General features: G+C 41.5%; 1 protein-coding gene across 1 annotated transcript in view; it reads left to right on the top strand.

The window, feature by feature from the left end:
• Positions 1-7,483: 7,483 nt before the first annotated feature.
• The window catches only part of LOC144470699 (neural cell adhesion molecule 1), a 199,326-nt gene continuing 190,261 nt past the window's right edge, over positions 7,484-16,548 (top strand). The window contains exon 1 of the mRNA XM_078182157.1: positions 7,484-7,617. Coding sequence (XP_078038283.1) covers positions 7,512-7,617 — 106 coding nt within the window. The 5' untranslated portion in view covers positions 7,484-7,511. The remainder of the gene's footprint in view (positions 7,618-16,548) is intronic.

Below are 16,548 nucleotides of genomic sequence, written 5' to 3'. Positions count from 1 at the left end.
GTCGCAGGGAAGACACTGAACGTGCCATTAATTATTTTCAAAAAGGGTGTAAATTGTAAATTGCTAGTATAAAGATTTATTTGAGTAAATTTATTTGAGAATCTAGATTTTACATTAATTATTTTCAGAAAAAAGTGTAAAGATTCATTCGAGTACAGAGAATTTAAATCATCATAAAATTGTTCAATTCCATTGCACATTTCATTCATCAATAACCTCAGCTAATTTCCATTAAAATGAGAATATTTTTCTATTAAAATCACATTTGTTTTTTCACCATGGAGACTGTCTTCGCTTCAACAGAAAATCACTGAAACTTAGCTTCGCCCTTAACGCGTTAATTGAAGTAGAAATAAACGCAGTTTCGCAATTGTTCTGTTCGCTGGCGACTCGTTCCCATCTCTGGGGCGGAGATAAGGGTTGACAGTGATGAGAACGCGAGAGGAAACGAAAGCCCCATACTGCGATGGAAATGCTGATGACAGTATAAAGGGTTTAAAAAGAGCGATTACGAGAGAGAGAGAGAGGAGTAACATATTCTTCCATTTACGTATAAAAACTTATTGTTTAAAAGTGCTTAAACGAGCGGAGCTGAAGCATTCCGTTTCCGCCGAGTCGTTTGTTATTATAAAAATGAACGTACCAAGTGAGATCAAAGTTTCTATTGTATCGGGATTACCTGTTGCTGTGTTTGCATATTTTCGCGATGGTGGGAGTTAACAAGAAATCCCCGTACTCGCAGGTATGTATCGTTAAATCTACAGGTATATCAACCCTTGCGCAAAAAGTGTACGTTGCCCTCCTTATTATTTTACTCGAACGATTAATTCTAATTAGTGCCACTAGGTTGATCCTTTAGTTACTGTTTAATCAAGAGCTACGTAACCTCTTCAGAGATGAATTTTTATAATAAGGAACAATCTATTTAATTTTTTCTTTTTCATTTCTCATCTATTTCATTTCATTCGTTGAAGTTTTTTCGGTATTGCTGAATTGCTATTTCAACTGAATCTCACTTTTTTACACATAAAATAATTATAATATTAAGAATACTAAATATACGCATACGTGGTAGTATCCTTGAAGAGATTAAGCAAAATAAAATGTTATACAAGAAATAACTTATTTTTTATAAGCTTCGGTAAATGTACCATGATTAAGCGAAAATTCACGCGATTACTTTCCTATAATAAATATCACAAAAAAATATCGTTGTCGATTACGTTCTCTAGGCCTACAGATACTTACGTAACACCGTAACACTCAGTTAACAGCTCGTGAACCGTATCCCCTGGATTTAATAGCATTACCATGCGATTGTTATCCAACTGGGGCTGGCTAATACTTCGTCGATCGGCGCAAAATAATACAAAATGGGGTATTTTAGCATGACAAACACTTTTATAAACAAAACTATTTACAGGAAATTGATTTTATCTGGCATTAGACAGATAATATGAAGTGCATGAAGATGCAATAATATAAAATTTGCATACTCTGTCTTCCATGATTTATGCTTATTTCTTTATCTATGTATCATTAACACTTTGGCGACCAGGAATTCGACCGTAAAAATTTAGCCAAATTTTATATTTTCGTTTCTAATTTAGTTTTATCAATGTTATGAATCGCGAAGGATATTTGATATTTAAAAAATTATATAACAGACTCGAAGCTTATGGTAGTACAATCTGACACATTTACCTCAACAATAGATATTAAATAATTGCTTAACACGGCGACCGAATCACAGGTCTTCGTTCAGAGTAAAATGGCGATTTATAAGCAATCAGTCGTTACAAAATATTATATAAACGTAAACCGAGCCGAAGCAAAGGAAACGCAATGAAAATCAATGAAGTCTTTGTTCCTTCGGTCGATTATTGGCGAAACAAGCGGCAACATGTGTTGCGAAGAGTCCTCGGACGTTGCGTCGCGAAAGCTTCGAAAACAACGATGCGCACGTAACTAATCCGAGAATGTTCCCGGAACGTTCACAGGGGATTTAGGGACGGGGGGTACCTTCGGAGATACCTACTCGATGAGGATTAGGAAGTGATTTGCAGGCGATTCCCGATAGCGACGGAAACACGAAAGCCGGAATTTATCGCGATCGCAGAGAGAGAGAGTTCTCGTAGTCATGAAGTTTCGAGGGGTGTTATCTCGCGCGTGCACCGGTCTATGCACGAACTATCAGTTTTCATGAGCATGTTTATGACGCAAATAAGCGTCCTCCCTCTCCCCCCTCCTCTCCCCCCACTCTCTCAATCGGATACATATGTTCCGTGATGCTCATTAACCCGGTTCTCTGACTGGTTGCGCGGCCCTCCCTCCCTCCCCTCGCCGCGAAATTTGTAACGGAACCGTTTAAAGTTATACCAGCCCCCCTCCCCCCTTCCCTGGTCCGCGCGGGAACGGAACCGCCGTTTTGTTGCGTTGCGAACGGGCGCGGCCGCCTTCCTTTCCGAGCCGGGTTTCACGCGAGATAACGCTTATCGGGGGAAATTACAAAGATTAAACGGGCCCCGGGCCGGTTCGCGGTCGTTTCATTGCCGATGGATCCCGCGGACGTCGTCCGCGGCATCGCTGTATTTATTCGGAATAAATTGTTCGGACGCTGTTTCAGTCCGGGGAGGGGGTTGGAAGGCCCCGCTTCATTGGCCGGCCGAATTCCGTGGAATCGTCTAGTTGTTTTTCGGCGCGGCGATGAATTCATTTGCGCCACGCGCGCGGCCGCGCGCCCACGCACGCACGCGCGATTGTCCACGGGCGATCAATTTCGAACCGATCCCCGGATCCCCCGTTTATAATCAAGCGAGCATTTATAATTTTGTTTGCACTTATTTACCGCCCCGCCCCGCCCCCCTCCCTCCAACGGTTTACCAACGCCGTGCTCCCTCGACCGAAATTCGCTAAACATCCCCCGTGTGTTTTACGCGCTCGGGGAGGGCGTGGGGAGAAAAAATTAGCTGCGAGCGTTTGTTTATTAACTTAATTGAAATCCGTGAACTATATCTCCGCGCGAGCCTTGCATATTATGTCTCGAGCGCTGTTTTAACGCGACGGTAGATCTTTTTTATGCTGTTTTACAATCTTGATTTAGTCGAATATTGAGGTATAATCATTGTGTTGGTAATTGTGAAAGTGGTGTAAATTATGTATAGTTTGTAGGAGATGATTAGGCATTTGAATTGAAGCGTATTGGAAAGTATTTTTCTATTATGGAACGAAATATTTTATACAACATATTTTTAATAACAAGCATGGATAGTTTTTAACTAGATTAATGGCTTATACCGCTTTCGAGATTAAATCCTAGTTATTACAATACTTATTTATTTACTCATGTTTCATATATTGTAATTTTACTTATTATACGTATTTTATTAATACGTATATGTATTGCTGGAATTTTTATTTCTGGCTGTCAAGCTTTGTTTTGAAGTGAATGCTTATTGTATATCGGTATTATATTATATTATAAAAACTATATTATAGAGAGCAATTAGACGCAATTTTTATTTCATTTATATAAAAGTATATACATATGCCTAGTACGAAAGAAACTCGTCAATCCTTGCTTTCACATAAATCCCAGTAGAACCGCGTCCTATGCAACGGAGCTCGTTAAGAGGCACGCCTCGTGCACTTTGTTGTGTCATAATTTGTTAGCAGATTCTTCGCCAAATACCGAAAGAAACTACATAAATCACCGTTCTTTCGCACGTGTAAAAAGGTGACCGGCGTTGAGCGATACTGTTCGCGAGCTACGGCATTTCAAACCGCGTAATGTCCTTGTCAAGATGCCACGGAGGCGACTCGATCGCAAATTACGGTTATTAATTAATTCGCGCGTCGTTGCGAAACGCGAGAATTGCAAACGCTTTCGAGCCATAAAACGTATTTATTCCCGAGCCGTTAATATGCGAAACGACTGAAAAGGCGCGTATAATTGTTGCGTAACGCGGCAATCTTTGAGAATTCTTATCTCGGAAATTTTAGGTTACGGCAGCACTTTTTTACAAATTTACAAATTTTAGGGTTTTACGAATTTACAAATTTCGAGGTTTTACAAGTTTACAAATTTCAAGGTTTTGCAAGTTTACAAATTTTAAGGTTCTACAAATATACAAATTTTAAGGTTATACAAACTTACAAATTTTAAGGTTATACAAATTTTCAAATTTCAAGGTTTTACAAATTTCTATTACACCGTTCTCAAACATGCATTTACATAGTAGCAATGTACAATCTCTAATCACCCCTAAACGGATTTTCTCACCCATGTAACCTGTTTTTTGATCGGACGTATCTGAGACACACCGATAGCCGCAATAACTGTCCACCCCTCTCCAGTATCTCATATATCATTACTCGCGAGTAATTGGACGGAGGTGGACAGTTATTACGGCCATCAGCGTACCTCAGCAGGTGCCTTCTTAGCAAAAAGAAATTATAATAAATGTTGTATCTTTTTGTTCGACCTGGAGCAAGTTGGCGGCGGCTGCTGAGAGCGTTTTTTGCGAGGCATTCATTTGTACTCGTACGTTTGATAACTTTATTATAGAAGTGTATACTTTTTGGTTGTTTTGAGGACTGCGGATTTTTATGTAAAATTAATATTCGTTGCTCCGTTTAATAATTTCGATGAGCTGATAATACGATATATCGGCTCTCTTGAATTCTTTTAAGCTTCCTTCTATTTTACATTTAACCTACTTCTCTTATAATGCAGTCTAATTATTAGTGAACATATTAATATTGACATGTTTAATTTATTTGTAACCTTTAAGTTGTTATGTGAACTACATAATAAAGTAATATATATATATATATAGTTAGTATTGTTAATAGTTTATCTTCGAAATTGAAGATAATGTGCCACGATTTCTTAAATATTTATTATTTCACAAGTCCATGGAGATATTTGCAGTAATGAAACTTTATTAATATACTGGGTGTCTCCAAAACTATGGTACAAACTATGAATCTTGACAATTTCATATATCTATTATTCAAAAATCATATATAATAAAAACTCTATATGAAATACCATAATTTTTCATTTAAAATAGTTTCAAGTTCAAAGAAATAAAAATAAGTCCATTAGGTTCATGTACCTGAGAGCTTACAATATTTTATTACTAATAAAAACAATATTTTATTAATTGTTAATTACCACATCACATTTTCAAAACATTCCAGTAGAGTTACTCTTTTTACAAGTCTCGCATGCAAATAATCTTAGATATTAAATTCATAAACTCACCCATGTGTACAGCATCACTCGGCAGAATCTCCATAGAGTAGCGAATTAACAGGTTCTCCTTCAGGTACCCAGCAAACGAGTCCTGGCCAGATCCAGGTCGATACGGTTCTCCGACGGTACCGCCGAAAAAGGTTCGCTGATGAAAAGTAATCGTCTCGAGGTTGGTATGGATGGACCACGCGTCGCATTTACTCCTTTCATTAATACGGGAAAAGGAATAGACCGAGGTAGGAAAAAAGAGAGAGAGAGAGAGAGAGAGAGAGATGCGATGAGAGGGTGCGCATCCCTGTCCGCGTCAGTGTCCGCCGGTCGATCCTTTGAAAATCATCCGTGCACGCATTGCCTGCCTACACCGCAGCGATTATAGCGACTCATTAGCCGCGCCAGTAAATCATAGCGATCTCGGCGCAGCGTCCATGGCGGCGAAAGGGAGAGGCGGAGAGAAAGGGCCGGTGGAAGAAGCGAGCGCCGTGGAAAACAGGCAGAAAGCAAAGGTAGTAGACGCCACCGCGATCCGGCACCGAAAACGGCACCGAAAACGGTACGCGCGCTGCCTCCGTCCCCTCCTCAGAGACAGAGACAGAGACAGACACGGGCTAGCGTGCCTCGACGCCGGCCGAGCAGCCACGAAGACGGCCGAGGCGACTCGCGGTGGTCCTTCGCGGTACTGAATGGTTCAGTACCGAGCCGCCACGGGTCAGGACTCGACGTGGCTCTGCGACACGGGGGGTTTGTTATCGGTGAGCTTGCGGTTCTAACCACGGTGCTTCGGATAGTGTATCAATTAAAATAGTGCCGGGAACGCATCCGCTCGTCGCCAGCCGCCTGTCACGCGGTCGCCGACGCAGTCGACTCACGATCCGCCCGCGACGATCGATATCGGGTCCGCGTCGATCGGCGCGACAGGGGATGATAGTTCGCCGAGGGTCGTCCACCGTGCACCGGCGCGTGTGATCGACGGGACGCATGCATCTTCCTCGGAAACAGTGGACAGTCGTCGTCGGTCTGACGCGCGTGTCTTCGACGGACTCATGGAACAGTGAACACACGTGCCCCGAGCTGTGCTACCCCCGCGGAACGGACCGGGTCTGCGGCAGTCGTGGAATCGGCGTCGCCGCACGCCAGAAAAGCAATCGCCGTGCGGCCGGTTGATATTATACGCCGGGCGAGAATTTAATTACGCCGATCGCCGGCCCCGCGGATCATCCTCGCGTCCCGACGCCGACTACGCGTTTCTGCGGCGCCGTGCAACCAGCCGTGAGATAGGGCCAAGAGAACCTGCCGTTTCGTTCGGAGCTAGTGGGCGCAGTAAACTAGAGCGGCCGTGTCCGGAGCGTTGCTTGCGGTCTAGCCGGACCCCAAGACCGACGATTTTCACGAGACCGAAACGACCGACCGTCTCGCCATCGGAACACATCGCCGATGTCGTGCCGCACCGTGGCCGACGCACCACCCTACCTGCTCAATTCCCTCGAGTGGCTGTCCACTCTGCTCACGGATTTCACTGCCATTTTTTCCTAGAGAACCGTAGCCCGTTTTAGCAGCGCGTGTCCTCGCGCCGTGTTCCTTCGCTCTCCGATCCCCGAGCCACGTGGCTCGAATTTTTACGCCGGAGGAAAGACGCGATACCTCGCGAAAGGTACCACCGTGTGTCTCGAGCTTCTCGTGCCGCGGTCGAGGAGGCAGTTTCCGCTCGGAACCGGGCCGGCAGTTTGCGATTCTTTGTCCGGGATTAATTGTTGATTGAGGCACGGCCTCGGTGATTAGGCCGTACCGGAGGCGATCGACGGCGGCACCGAATCGACGATAGAAGCCTGCAGGGTCGTTTGCGGAACGATTACCATCGAGGCGTCGAGGAGGCAGTTAGAGCGATCGAGTAGCAAAGTGGTCGTTGCCCGGTGGTACGAAAACTGCGATAGAGTCCAGGTGGACGGGTGAAGCCGGCGGAACGATGCCGATGCCGGCGACGACGGCGCAATGCAGCACCGGCTACAACAACAGCACCAGCACCAGCACCAGCAGCAGCAGCAGCAAGAACAACAACAACAACGAGCGGCGCGAGAGGGACGGGAACGACCGGGTCTACAACAGCAACACCGGCTGCAATTAGTGGCGGTTCGTGCCGATCGTGAGAGACCAGGTAACCGCTGAAAGGGCGGCGGCGGCGGCAGCAGGTTAGGTCCGCCGAGGCCAGGCGTTAAGGATTCGAGGGTGTGTGCAGTGCGCGGAAGAGAGAGACAAAATGTGGTGGAGGTGCCAGTGGAGTGTCGCGACTACAACCACGGTGTTCGTGTTGGGGATTGCCACGGTGTACTCGCAGCTCGAGATATCTGATCTGGATAAGCCAAGTGAGTTGTACACGGTTATTATTATTTATGTAGGAGAGATCCCTCCGACGCCGTCGCGGACCACCTAGGTAATGGGCAGCCGTTGTTCGTTACCGGGATATTTTTACTAGAATTTTTAATGATACGTTCGCCGCCGTGCCGGCCGGCCGGCCGTGCTACGCGCCCCGCTCACCACCACCCCTTCCGGATGATAATGCTGAATAACCTCTCGTTATGGAAGCTGTAATCCCCGGCAATTGTCGCTTTTTACCGTCTCGGCCAGGCTTCGACGGCTTCACGCTACTTTGTTCCGTTGCGGGCGATACGCGCGGTCGTGGAACTGACCGTGCAACGCTCCGTATCTCGTGGGTTGTTCGGTCGATCGTCTAGGGTTTCTTGCGTTAACCGTATCAATGCCTCGGCGAATTATCACTCTGTATCACTGTCTCTCGTCCACCGCAATCTCCCGCCTTTCAAAGGAAGAATTTCTACGTTTTCGTAGGAGTCGGAGCTACTCGGCGATTGATACGAGACGCGACAGTATTCTGTCGGAGCGATTCGATATGGGAAAAGAAAGCTATTTTGAGGAATCAATCTTAACATTGGGGAACACGTAATATTGACGAGTTTAATATTTTTTTATTTATGATAACGGAAATTGTAAAAATGCGTTTATTTAGTCAACTTTGTCTTATTGGATAAATATCGTAACGAAAATCGCTAAAAATCTCAACAAATGTGTGCTTGTCATTTTTATGAAGTGAAGTAAAATTTTAATAACGTTTTTAATTTATTATTTCTTCGTTCTCAATCTTCAAAAGAGACTATGAGAATCGTGTATACCTGAGCGAAGTATAAATGTAAAGATTTAATTTATTCAGATTTTATACTTTTTGTTTGAACGACGAAATTTATTTAAAATTAATTCATAATTTTCGATAATTATGATGTAAGAAACTAGTTGGTCAATTGTCATAATAAATTTGCTGTTAATACACATTGCGAACGCTTGCGTATCTTTAAGTAGATATGGCAAGTCATGAACATACGTGACAGCCAATACCACTTATTCAGTAGTATGTGCTCTTTATGAACGATCAAACTTATTCTCGAAAATAGTGCCTTATGCGAAGAAATACTATTATTCATTTCTTATTCGTTTTCACAAGTAGAATTATCCATTTCATTATACACACATTGTACACATATACATATTTAGATTAAATCTATTCTGCACGTATAGCATTTTCCATTGTCCAATTTTTGTTTATAAAGACGGCACTTAAATAATTATTTTTTCTTACGAATACAGTAAAAAAACTTTCATACTTGCTACTGCTTATTTGTTAAACTTTGATATTTGTTTATTTCTCTCCAGAATATAATATTGAAGACAGTTAATTATTGGATTAAATTTCTTACCGTCAGAAATCTATAAATTTGGCAGAGATTTCTGAATTCTCGTCGGGAACAATGTTTTACGATAAAAATCGTCGATTTCAAAGGAGTGACTATTTTCTCTGAAACTGTCATTAAAAAATGATGTTCCATTCGAGTCGGTTCACTTGGACGCGATAGATGTCACAGATTTCATATCCGAAGTTCTATTTCGCCGAACCTTTAGAGTGCTGTATGAATGTTAATCCAATGGCTAATAATAGCAATATTGATTATCGGAAAATACATAAATAATGCACTTATTGTACGTAAATCCCGTCGTTTATTGCACGTAACCAGCGATCTTGAAAGTGAATTTCCTATAATTAATCATGTTATACGCGCGATGCAGTGATTGTTGTATTCAACCGTGGATTTACGAATTTCGTTTCATTATCTGCTTGAACTATAGCAAGTTTCGCTACGCAAAGTTGAATGGCCGATGATCATTAAAAAGTTGTCAACTTTCATTTCCACAAAGTTATGAATTTTTATTTCCAAAAAGTTATCAACTTTTATTTCCCTCTTACAATCGCGTACATCTGTGTTAATTCAAAACAACAAATTTTTAATTTTGTTTAAATTAATATTTAATCGAAACACTTATTCCAGTTGACATTACCACCTACGAATATCTTTGTTTCCTTGGAATATCAGAATTCCGCACATTCTACCAGTTTGTAAACTACGTCCTTCAGTTAATGACTCTGAGAAAATGTGTACGGAGCGTACCTGATCGACGTGCGTCTAGTTCTGTGATTATATGCTGGATGAGAAAATAGTGGAAAACAATAAATGCTGCACAATTCAGTAGGAAACACGGTGCACATTATTTACAGTGACCGAGCCTGTCTAAATACAAATCAGATTTGAGATTGTAAGTGTCAGTCCTTGAAATATCTGTCGTTTATTTTCATTGTATTACGTATTTAATATATTATGTTACAATTTTTGATGGTGAAAGTAATAAATATTTATTCGATATTATCAAGTGAGTATAGAATTAAATAAATATTTATCAAGACAGAAGTTTATTGAAATAAGAATTCATCAGAATAAGATTTGATTCTAAGAATTCATTTCAATAAGATTTTATTCGTACATTAATTCATATAATAAATAATCGATTCGAATAAAAATGATAGAATGTAAAGTGATTTTCCCAGTTTATCGATTTATTTCTTCCACATTTCTTTTTCCAAATATTGTGTTAATTTGAGTAGACTAATAATTGATCTAAATGCTCTTTCTACGAGTGCAGAGATTATGAATCGGCCATTTTATAACTCTGCAAGTAGTTAACCTTAAACTGATCCAAAATGTATTCGTACAAATCTTTTAATAACATTTCATGGAAACAAAAACAGTCAATAATTATTAGCATTATAATTCCACTAATTTGACCATTTCTATTCAAACAACCTTCCTTCTCTAAATAATTTATTCTAATAAACACATAGAATTATTTATGACGAATAATGAGCGATAATTATTCGATTAAGGTATTCGCCTAAAAAGGATTCAATCGGGCAAATATCTCGTACAAATATTTATTCATGACTACACGAACGTCCAACTGTGCGCAAACGACGTTAAGATAAAACACCGAAATCTCATAACAGTCGTCATGCGAACGCTCGAGATTTACTGCCGTCCGTCGCGCTTCTTTCACGAAAATCCGGTTAATTCTGCCGCGGCGGTCCGTTAGAATCTCCGGTAATCCTTTCGCAGACTCCTTCTGTTCCGCGAACGAAGACGACGATCCGTCGTCTCTTGCCACCGAATTGCGTGTCAAAAAATCGCAGTCCGCGTTCACGACGCAGCGTTTTCACCGGACGAAAAGTAAGATTCATCGCGTTGCGAAACGTACTCCGCGAAATGTCACCGTTCAACCGTTGGTTTTCTTCTATTGAAATGAATATCGCGTCGCATGCCCGCGCACAGACCCCTCTCTGTGCGCCGTTCCATTCCGCGCGCCGTTTTTCAATTAACACCGCGGCGGATCTCGCTGCACACGTAACGGCAAGTTGGAACACCGATATCTCGCGATTACGAGCGCTCGTTGCACAATGAAACGCGGGGACACGGCCCCGTGGATTTTCGTGTCGATAAGTACCGGTGTTTCTTGGAAACCTGACCCGACGAGCAGCCCGTAATTGCCGCTCGTACTGGAAAAGTCATGCGACCCCATCCGTTCCCATTTTTTCTCTGGAAATGGAAAAATGTATTTCCACGGGATTAAACCTGTCCCGCGGTATTTCATACGCGGAACTCGTGTGCATGTTCTTGAGCAATTCTCTTTACGCGTTAACGCGGCGAAGACGAGGCGTCGGAATTAAAACGTGGCTTCGTTGCCGAGGTTAATCATTTCTGATGATTATTGTTCGGAAATAGCGTCTTTGTTGCGGTAGGTACTGGTTTTCTATGACAGCTCTGAGGACGTAATCGATATTTTTATTTTCGATTCATCCATTCATATTCGAATATTTATTCTCAATGTACCAAGTAATAAAATATAATTTTAAACAGTTTTAGATTAAGACCGTAAGCAATGTAATAATATTTATTCTTAACGTACCAAGTAATGAAATATGATTTTAAATATTTTTAAACTGATAACAAAATTGATAATTTAATATTCATTCTTAACCTATCGAGTAAATAAATATAACTTTAATCATTTTTAAACTGAAAATATAATCGATTTAATAATATTTATTCTTAATGTACCAAATAATAAAATATAATCTTAAACATTTTTAGATTAAGATCGTAAGCAATGTAATAATATTTATTCTCAATCTACCAAGTAATGAAATATAATTTTAAATATTTTTAGATTGACAAATTGAAATATTGAAATTACTCGTAGCTTGTATTTCAAATTTTGAAAAAATATTTTCGAGGTATCTTATAGAATTAGAAGAATTAATTGTTAATCAGAAAAATTGAAAACAGATGAAGGATTCGCAGCAGGAGGATTATTTTAGAAAAATTATAGCTTGAAGACAAAAGAGATGAATACTTGTGTCAGTGAAGTAATTGTACATCGAGTTACGAGGCAGCAAAGAGGTAAAATATATAACGTCGCTAATGGCGCTTAGCAGTTCCATTTGTCCTGCTGAAATTACGGACGGAATAATATCCCTAATATATGGATACGCATTTGCTCGCTGAATCTAATAAAAAAAAAGCGTTTCGAAAAATTCTGCTTTAAAAACAAAGAGCTTAGTGTTCTGTTATCATTAAACGTAATAATTCCGCTAGAAATGGATTACGAAGTCGACACAAGTTCCATCACATTCCGCGCTACGAAACATTATTTATAAAATATAAATCGGAATGAATGAATTGTAAATATTAAAGAATAAAGCAAAAAATATTCATGCAGGAATAATTTATGAATTTTTGCTCTCTCTTTTTATCTCTTTCGTCGTTATGTTTATCGAATTAGACGAACGGAAAAACATAACCGATGACAGGGATTAAATGAGGCACACTAAATGACAGACCGACATTTGCTCCTACAAACGACACACAGAGCACAATAAACACAAATTACAAATACCTGTTGTATGAACGCTCTAATTGTAACATACCGTAAAGCCACAAATCGTTTCAGAACAACCCAGTGATTGGTGAGCTTATATTTTCATATGAACTTCTATACTCGCGACGGTACGGAGCGCTATACCGCCTTGGCGTTCGATAACGCTTCGATATTAATGGCATTTTAATTTTCGGTCCGTTTCTGCACGCTCGGAGCCCGCGTATCGGCCGACTCCGTCGTCGAGATAAGAAATTTCTCAAACGCGAGGCAATAGTTCGTCGTTTGCCGAGCCGTAATAGACCCCGTATCCTTTTGTCCCGTGAAATTAATATTAAAGCGTCGCAATCCGTGCGGCTAATAAAAATGTAGAACGTAAGCCTCCTTATCGATTCGAGAGCGGCGCCCGCGGAAAGCCTAACCCGGACGGAATGACAGTTAAACTAGTTTAATTAAACCGCTGCTTTAAGCCCCCGCCTTCGGATTTATAGCCGAAACGACAAAGAAAAAGAAATTCCCCCGAGCCCCGGGCGGGAGGGGGGGGGGGGGGGGAGGGGGGGGGAGAAAAAAAAATCGGAATTTCAATAGGAAAGTTTGGCTTACGTAACCCGGCGGACCCGGGGTCATAAGTCGGAAAATACATAACCTGCTACAAGCCCGGCCACGACTTCCCCAAAAACTTCGTTGCGGTAGAGTTCTCTATTTATTAAAACGGCCCTTTCATTCGCGTCCCTATTACTCACTGGCCCATTTCACTTGATACTTTTCACGAGCATGTCAATGTAATATGCAGCCGCGGCATTAATCTCTTAATAGGCGCCGCGATTGAGTTGAACCAATGCGCCTGAGCTAATGGCGTTTTATTCTCGATTTTGTAATAGCGTTTTATTCTCGATTTTGTAACAGTGTCGAGATATAGTATAGAGATATTTACTTCGTTATTTATTATTATTTATAACGTTATTTCAGGCTTTAAGGAAACTAAAATTTAAGTTTAACCCTCTGCACTCGAGTGGTGACTCTGAGGCACCACGAAAATTATTCCATTACGTTCGAAAATAATTTTTCTAACAAATAAGGTTTAGATTTAAAAAATTGTCAAGTTGTAAAACTGTTGGTAGGAGTCACGAAAATAAATTTCGTATGCATCAAAATTTATTCTGTTAAATAGAACAGAAATACCACGGACCAGAAAAATTATTTCAGATTTACAGTTGAAATGGCACCGAGTGCAAAGGGTTAAAAATTGTAATTTAAATGAACTTGAAATCGATCAATTGATTTTAAGAATAAATTATTTTTATAAAAATGCAAAATGATTTTAAAAAGTTTTATAAAAACATTTTGGTAGGGAAATTTAATTTATAAATAAAACTAAATTAAAACAATCGAATCTTTTTGAGCAATAAACTAATAGAACGTGTCCCGAGCATATGCGAACAGTTTCCTCGCATCATCAACGGAGACGGTCCGCGTCATCGAACGTAATTCCTGCCCTCGAACGGATTCCGTTCAACATTCGTTCCAACAGGTGCCGCGGCGGCCGAAAAACAAGGGGGTTGGACAATTTTTCGTTGCGCGGGCCGCCGTTAATTAATACTTTTTGCGCTCGTTCGTGCACCCCGGGAACCTCGAAAATGTTCGTTCGAGCGATACTTTACCAAACTTTCCGGATATCACGTTTCGTTGTTTTTCGTTTTTGTTTTTTCTTTTTGTCGTTGTTCCGTATTTCAGCGGAGAGCGTTGTCATTAACGGCGCGGCGGTTGTCGCGCGCGTTAATCGCTCGGATACCCGTCGTGATTACAGGTATCGCGGTATTAGGTCGCCAGATTAAAAAGTTGGAGAGAAGGCTCGCACAGTGTTCGACGGCGTGTGTTTTTTTTTTTGTTGCGGCGAAGCGGACACAGAAGCGGTGTACCGTTAGAACGCCTGGGATATCGGCTCGCGGCGCTGCGTGATTCGTTTTTAAACGTTTAAACGTTGCCGAGTAATAGTTTCTACTAATTCGTGGAACGTCGAAACTCGCCGGTGGTTTACGGCTACGAAATATCTGGGAGCCGAAATTTATGGGCATTACGGTGTCGTATAACGACGGCGTGTGCTGCGGCGGACTCTTAATTTGTCGCGGTTAATAGCTGGACGCGATAGCATTTGTTTTTATTAATTATACGCGTCCGATGTTCACCGGCATGGAGAGCCTCGACTCTTGCCCGCTTATCTGTACGCCGCCCCTTCTACGCGTCGAACGCTTTTCAACGCGATTCTCACTTTCGCCCACGGAAACGTTCATTCATTGGCGAACGCACAGGTGCCTTCATTCCAGATGCTTGTGTACGGGAAATCGCGTGGTAGCCGCATCAACGCCGCCATTCAATGCTGGCTAATTTCGAAAGCCACACACACCCGGCGAGAGAGAGAGAGAGAGAGAGGATGTTTCTCCTCGATTTTTTTCATCGACGGTGTGCCGCTTTGATCCAATCAGGTGAACGCGCGGAAGCTTATGCAAATTCATATTTTTATTGACTTGTTCGGAGATACCGGAATTCACCTTTGTGTCTTCGGGGTACAGCGCGATGCCGTTTTTAATTAAAACATTGCTATGATGCAAGGTATTTACATTGGACAGGTGGACAAAATTATTTATTGATTAAAAGCGTATATTTAGATTATATTGTGGTAGTGTTAAGTAATTTTAATATTTTATCAGGTATCTGTGTGAGAGTAAGAATTTTAATTCTTGCGAAGAGGTTGTTTTGTTTTTTAGAGAACAGGAGAATTCCATCTTTGGTTGATGATGACATATTTGTCAGTTAACTAAGGGTTGCTTCCAAAGAATATGATAAAAATGGTAACGCATTTCTCGATCAATTTAGTTCTTACAAGCGTGATGCACCGACAGTTGAAAAATTATTGGTTACAGAATACTAACAAAACCTCATCGAATAAAATGAGATGGATGATAAATAAAAAATTAACAATTGCAAACTATTACAAGAATTCATCCCTGAAGAGGTTAATTCGTATTTCAATGGATATTTAAAATGCTGGAAAACGAGCTTTTACAGAAAATGTGTTCTTCAAAAGTCTTGCCTTTTAAATTAAATTCTAAATTTTATTTAGAATGTCTTATAAATTTTATACTAAATGTCTTGTAAATAAAATTCTCGAAAAATGATATCAATTACACTTTTACATAAATATATAATAAATTACACGTTGACTCGGAATATTGAAAAATAAAAGAAATTAACTTTTTGAAGAAAGCCATCACTTGCGACTCAAGAATTGTTCAAAACCTAGAACTCGAACGTGGGACAGCAGGTGAAGATCGTTCGGTAATGTTTCTCGAACATGTTAATGGCGCTGTCCTTTCCACGGAGCAATAAATATTCCCCCATCGTATTTACGCGAGCGGGATGCGCCGGTGGCCCGTGTGTGTCCGAGCCGGCAAAGAGAGCGACGACACTCGAAAGTGGCAATTCTAGCATCGCGCAGCGAATACCGATGGTAATTAATTTTTTGCGTGTGACTCTCTCGGAAGCAGAAGAACCACGGGAATGACCACGAAATCGGCCTAATGGCCGGCCATTTGTCATTCCACGAAGGACGGAAGGCAGAGAGCAGCGAGTGAACGCGCGCGCGGAGAAGAGCGCCTCTCTCTCTCTCTCTCTCTCTCTCTCGGGTTCTCGACGAAGACGATAATTTGCACGCGACCCCGGCCAGCCACCTTCCCGCGCGCACCTTCCATCCTCGCCCCGCGGTATACGACTTAATGGAAACACGAGTAACGTTGTTGCGGAGCGGAGAGAATCGGGGGAAACCCGCGAAATGACAGGGCCGCGCGTCGTTCCTGACACGCAGCATCTTGGACGTTTTTATCTAAAGTGTCGGCGACCTCGTTGAGTAAGTCATTGCTGTTGATTACGGCGCTACGCGCGGCAACCGAGTCGTGTCCTCTCGCGTTTCG

This window comes from Augochlora pura, chromosome 1 (genome assembly GCF_028453695.1).
Source record: "Augochlora pura isolate Apur16 chromosome 1, APUR_v2.2.1, whole genome shotgun sequence".
NCBI classification, from domain to species: Eukaryota; Metazoa; Arthropoda; class Insecta; order Hymenoptera; family Halictidae; genus Augochlora; species Augochlora pura.
Note: the sequence above shows the minus strand (reverse complement) of the source record. Positions and strands in the feature narration are given on the sequence as shown.